The sequence below is a fragment of the Ochlerotatus camptorhynchus genome, unplaced genomic scaffold (genome assembly GCF_037179485.1).
Source record: "Ochlerotatus camptorhynchus isolate MF236.1 unplaced genomic scaffold, CSIRO-AGI_Acam_v1.1 ptg000348l, whole genome shotgun sequence".
Lineage (NCBI taxonomy): Eukaryota > Metazoa > Arthropoda > Insecta > Diptera > Culicidae > Ochlerotatus > Ochlerotatus camptorhynchus.
This window is the reverse complement of record NW_027040836.1, coordinates 282,757-288,933: the sequence shown is the minus strand read 5'-3', so window position 1 is coordinate 288,933 and position 6,177 is coordinate 282,757. Positions and strand designations below refer to the sequence as shown.

Sequence of the window (6,177 nt, the reverse complement as noted above, 5' to 3'; positions counted from 1 at the left end):
GTCGTCCACGACGGCAAGGTGTATTCTATTCAGCACCTATTGTTTGGCCCAAAAGCAACCACGTTGTTAATTGTGTGTCGCCAATCGAGAACGATCGAGAAGAAACCATTGTGACCATACAATAGTGAGGCAACAACCACGTTGCTTAGTGATTTTGACTTCCCACGGACGGAGTGCTAATTGTCGTACGAAGAGGATCATTCACTGCCAGGGTGGTGAAAATAAAGTTCCGCTTCTGGTTGAAAATTCACGTCCCGCTGGGTGGATCTGGACTTTTCTGCGGTGGCTGTAATCAAGTGGAACTGGTGGTGCACGTCCGAATACGGACGCCATCGGTGTTTCCAACCTACAACTGCTGTCGATCGCACTGGTGTATGCTCATTGCTTACCGGTGGATATCGTCGTTATCGTCGCCATCATCATCATTGCCCACGGCACGTAAGAAGCCGTCATAAGGTAACAATTTTCCATTTTTTGTTGGGGAATCATGGCGCCGACCAAGAAATTTAGTAAGGCGGCTAAGTTAAAGACGCTTTACCGCCGTCGTTCGAACATTGTAAATTCGGCGGAGGTTATCCAGGCCTTTGACGATGAGTATGTCCCGGATCAAGCTAATCAACTGCCAATAAGAATTCAGCATTTGGATGAAATGTGGCGGGATTTCCAAGCGATTCAAGACCACATCGAAGACTTAGATGAGCCGGATGAGGAATTTAGTGAAGATAGGCGAGAATTCCAGAATCTTTACTACGCTTTGAAGGCGTCCCTAGGAAGCAAGGTTCCTCCATCTCCTCACCCGTTACTACCACCGGCAGTTAAAAACCCCCAACCCCCACAGTCGGTGCCAAATCTCCGTCTCCCTGAAATAAAGCTTAAGGAGTTTTCTGGCAATTTCGACGAGTGGGAATCTTTTAGCGATCTTTTTACCTCGCTGATCGATTCAAACCCGCAGCTGACCATGGTACAAAAGCTGTACTATCTGCGAGCTTCAGTTACTGGCGAAGCTGCCCGCATGATTTCCTCCCTCGATATTATCGCTAACAATTATCCGGTTGCATGGAACTTGTTGAAAAACCGGTTTGACAATAAGCACATGCTGATAAAAAGGCATATGGCTAGCTTGCTTTCTATTTCCCCCCTAAAGAAGGAAACAGCGACCGGCCTGGTGGATTTGGCAGATAAGTTCAACCGCCATGTCCAGCTTTTGGATAAACTCGAGGACGTCGAAGAGCACTGGAATTCGTTCTTGGTCGAACGGTTGAGTAGCTGTCTCGATCCCACATCACTCCGTGAATGGGAGACTCAATCGGCGGGGGACGATAGGCAGACATACAAACAAATCCTCGAATTCATCCAAAAGAGATCACGCATCTTGCAAACCCTACAGCTCTCCCAACTAAGCAGCAGTTTTCAAATCGAAAGCAAGCCCAAGCCTCGTGTGTCTTCGGCTCACGTGAGCACTTCGAGCAGTGCAAGGTGCATCTGTTGCCAGCAACCACACTTACTTTTCCTGTGTGACAAGTTCCAAAAGCTCACACCACACGAACGGTTCGATCTAGCCAAGAAGCATAGCCTCTGCATCAATTGCCTGAAAGGGGTCCATTTGGCGAAAGACTGCTCCAGCGGTGCATGTAAAACATGCGCGAAAAAACACCACACGCTTTTGCATCTGCCACCGCTAACAACGTCTACAGGCGGATCTGGCGGCCGTCAGTCGCTGCCGGTACAACAAAGCTCTTTCGCAGAATCGAACCGTTTACAAAATAGTCCACTGTCACGACTCGGTTCGGTACAAAGCTCTCGGTCGGTTGAGCTTTCGAATGCCTCACCACTCGTGTCGTCGTTTAGCGAATTGTCGTCCGCTCTCGGTTACGAACCTCCCTCGTCGTCGGTAGTATCGTCCGCCTCAAATTTGCCTCCTACTGCCTGTCAAAGTGCTGAGTCAATCCAGCGGCGAAATCCCAACACCGTGCTACTTTCTACCGCTGTGATTAAGGTCCTGGATGCGGACAATAAATACCAGTACGCTCGTGCACTCTTGGATAGTGGATCCCAGCCCAGCTTCATCTCGGAAGCACTGTGCCAGAGACTCAACTTGAAGCGGACGAAGCTCAACTCTCCGGTCAGTGGTATCGGACAGTCTTTGGTCAACGTACACTACGGCGTAACTATGTCGATTGCCTCTCGTTTTGGCATCTTCATATCGAGTCTCGAATGTTTGGTCTTACCAAAACTTACGGTTGCTCTTCCTAGTTGCAACATCGATGTTACACGCTGGCGGATTCCACGGCATCTTCAACTTGCGGATCCGCAGTTCAACGTCAGCCAAGGGGTGGATGTAATCATCGGCGCTGAGCTTTTCTATTCTCTTCTGGAAAATCAGCAGATTAGTCTCGGTACGGATTATCCAATCCTTCAAAAAACCGTTTTCGGTTTCGTCATCTGCGGCAAGGTCACGGAACAAGCCGCCACTGGAGTCGTCGTACAGTCCAGCCATCTCTGCACCGACGAGTCGCTTGATTCTCAGTTGGAAAGGTTCTGGGAGATTGAGAATCTTGACAAGGAAAAATCATTCACTCCGGACGAGCAGTTCTGTGAGCAACATTTCCAGAAAACTGTCTCAAGGGACAAGGATGGTCGTTACATAGTTCGTCTGCCGTTGCGGGAAGAGCTGGTGCCCCTTATGGGTGATTCATACACTCCTGCACTTCGTCGATTACTGTCGATGGAGAAGAAGTTTGCTGTTGACAAGAGCTTTCATCTCGAATACGGCAAAGTAATGGAGGAGTACCAACAGCTGGGCCACATGGAGGTAAATTCGCACGCGTTGTCCGGCCCACAGTTTTTCCTTCCCCACCATGCTATTCACCGCCCAGAAAGTACAACAACGAAGACTCGAGTAGTATTCGATGGATCCAGCCATGATGCCAATGGCTTGTCAATCAACGAAGTCTTGGTCATCGGACCCACGGTGCAACCACCGCTGCAAGCCACTGTCATCAACTTTCGGGTGCCACGCTTTGTCTTCACCGCTGATGCACAGAAGATGTTTCAGCAGATCTGGGTGCATTCGGATGACCGCAGATTTCAGCAAACTCTGTGGCGAAATGATCGATCGGAGCCGATTCGGGTTTACCAGATGAATACGGTTATGTACGGACTGGCCAGCTCACCGTACTTGGCAACTCGAGTTCTCAACCAGTTGGCCACCGATGACGGAGAACACTACCCTCTTGCAGTGCCAGTCATTCGAAAGGGAATCTACGTCGACGATGTACTGACTGGGCACGATGATCTACACACCCTCCAGGAATCGTGTGTACAGCTCATATCCTTGCTTGGAGGTGCAGGGTTTGTGTTGCGGAAATGGGCAGCTAACGACAGCGCAGTTCTAAGGAACATTCCTTCCGAGCTATGGGAAACCTCCAGCAAGCTAGAAATCGATCGTTCAACTGCTGTCAAGACGCTAGGCCTTCTGTGGTTTCCTGAATCCGACAAGTTCATGTTCAAGATACCAACTCTCCTTGAGCAGGTCGTTATCACTAAGAGGGTAGTTGTGTCTGAGATGTCTCGGTTGTTTGATCCCATCGGCCTTCTCGGGCCTGTAGTACTGAATGCTAAAATGTTCGTACAAACTCTCTGGGCTGAACATTTGCCATGGGATACGGAGCTATCTAATGACTTGCAAGATTGGTGGATGACCTATCGAACTGACATCCAGCAATTATCCACTCTAGAAATTCCGCGAAGGGTTCTGGTTAACACTTCTCGTCAGTACACTCTCCACTGCTTCTGTGACGCTTCCATGAAGGGTTACGGGTGTTGCGTCTACATCGTGTCACCAGACGAAACAGGAGAGCTCCACAGTTACCTTCTGACCTCAAAATCTCGCGTCGCACCGTTGCGTGGGCAATCCATTCCACGCCTGGAACTTTGCGCTGCGCTACTTGGTAGTCAGCTCATCGATACGCTGCGCAAAACTACCGAATTCACTGAGCCAGTAACAATGTGGACCGATAGTACAATTGTGCTTCACTGGCTACAGTCAAGATCTAACAGCTGGAAAGTCTTCGTTTCAAACCGTGTGGCGGAGGTTCAACGACTAACGAAAGGATTCGAGTGGAGACACGTTTCGACGAACTTCAACCCTGCTGACCGGATTTCACGAGGTACCTTGGCAAGTCAAATCGTTAATGACGATCTTTGGTGGTATGGCCCGAGATTCTTGCGATACCCGAGGGAGCAATGGCCAGCATCCGTTTTTCTGGCGCCAGATGAGCAATTAGTCAACGAGGAGGCTCGCCGTGTCGTCACATTATATGTCAGCGAAGCTGATCAAGGACTCTTTGACCGATATTCAGAACTTGCTAAACTCCTGAAAAGTGTCGCCTACTGCTACAGGTTCTACCAAAACTGCAAGCTACCAAGAGCGCAGCGCTCAATCGGATCACTGTCGCCGGATGAATGTGATCGAGCGCTTAAGGTTCTAGCTCGCCTTGCTCAACGTTTCTCCTTCCAGGCGGAAATTAAGAAATACATGCTCCTAAAGAATTCATCGATTCCACCGAATCTGGGACCAAAGTCCCCTCTTCGCAACATGAACCTTTTCGTGGACGAATTCGGGTTGCTACGAATCGATGGCCGTTTACGCTACTCAAACGCGCCATTCGATACCCGTTTTCCAATTTTGTTGCCGCACAACCACAAACTAAGCTTGATGATCGTACGAGCAATACACATAAAAACCTTGCACGGTGGACCTACACTGCTTCTTGCTACTATACGTCAACGATTCTGGCCACTCTGGGGTCGCGACCTAGCTCGTGCAGTAGTTCGTCAGTGCGTCACTTGTTTCCGGTGTCATCCGAAGCTATCAACGCAAATCATGGCTCCATTACCGGAAGTACGTACTACACCAGCACGACCCTTCTTGTATTCGGGAATGGATTACTGTGGGCCGTTCCTCGTTCGTCCGCTGAATGGGAGGGGCGCGTCGGTAAAAATGTACGTCTCGCTTTTCGTATGTCTGGTGGTGAAGGCCGTGCACATCGAAATCGTCGCCGATCTATCCGCCGCGTCGTGTATCAACGCCGTGAAACGCATCGTCGCGCGCCGCGGCCGTATCGTAGAGCTACATTGCGATAATGCGACCGCTTTCATCGGGGCGGATCGTCAGCTCGTCGCGTCGCGAAAGGAATTCCTGCAGCAGTTCAAGGGCGACGAATGGAGAAACTATTGCTTGGACAACGGGATCAAGTTCCAGTTCATCCCTGCACGCTCACCTCACTTTGGTGGCATTTGGGAGGCGGGAATCAAATCTTTCAAACACCATTTCCGTCGCATCATGGGGCTGAAAGCATTCTCGGTGGATCAGTTCCACACCGTCGTCACGCAGGTGGAATCAGTGCTCAATTCCCGCCCCCTATCACCGCTAACCGATTCTCCCGATGATCTGGCCGCTCTAACTCCAGGGCATTTTTTAGTTGGTGAACCCCTCGTCACAATCCCAGAACCAGATCTGAGCCACATCAACCCTGGCCGCCTCAGTCGCCTACAGGACATGAAGAAGACACTGCAAGACCTTTGGACTCGTTGGTCACGTGATTATGTAAGTCAGCTGCATCAACGGACAAAATGGCGGAAGCCACAGATCGATCTGCAACCAGGACAGCTAGTGCTCCTAAAGGAGAATACACCCCCCCTCCACTGGCCTTTGGGGCGTATCGTCGAGACCGTTACTGGTAAGGACGGACGCGTCCGGGTAATCATCGTGAAGACAGCTAGTGGCCGTTACAAACGGGCCGTCACCGAAGTGTCGGTTCTTCCAACCGATCCAGATGAGGAAACCAGAGATAACGATCAAGATGTCGCTTGAAACTGGCCGTTTCAATGGGGGCCTGCATGTTCCGAAAGAATCTGCGCTCTGGAAAATAATAAAATTTAAATTAAGTATAAAATACAACCACACCATACAATTCTACCCACCTGATATTTCTCTACCTTGAATTGTAACCACACATTCATACGCACTCACTCTTATGTACACTCGTTATCATGCTCTAACACTCGTTATCATACATTCTCATCCCTGCACAATGTAAACGAGAGATCGAAATATACTTTAGTTACTATCAGACCAGCAAAGCCATCGTACGTTTTCTACGCTAGTCCGAAAAA

At 49.7% G+C, this 6,177-nt stretch overlaps 1 protein-coding gene across 1 annotated transcript; it reads left to right on the top strand.

The window, feature by feature from the left end:
• The first annotated feature begins 487 nt into the window (after positions 1-487).
• LOC135709043 (uncharacterized) lies at positions 488-5,875 on the top strand. The gene has a single exon (XM_065231229.1). The coding sequence runs from the start codon at positions 488-490 to the stop codon at positions 5,873-5,875; it is 5,388 nt and encodes a 1,795-aa protein (XP_065087301.1).
• The last annotated feature ends 302 nt before the right edge of the window (positions 5,876-6,177 follow it).

Bases quoted from the DNA above. Each gene is read 5' to 3' on its own strand.
- LOC135709043 (XM_065231229.1), top strand. From the start codon at position 488: ATGGCGCCGACCAAGAAATTTAGTAAGGCGGCTAAGTTAAAGACGCTT.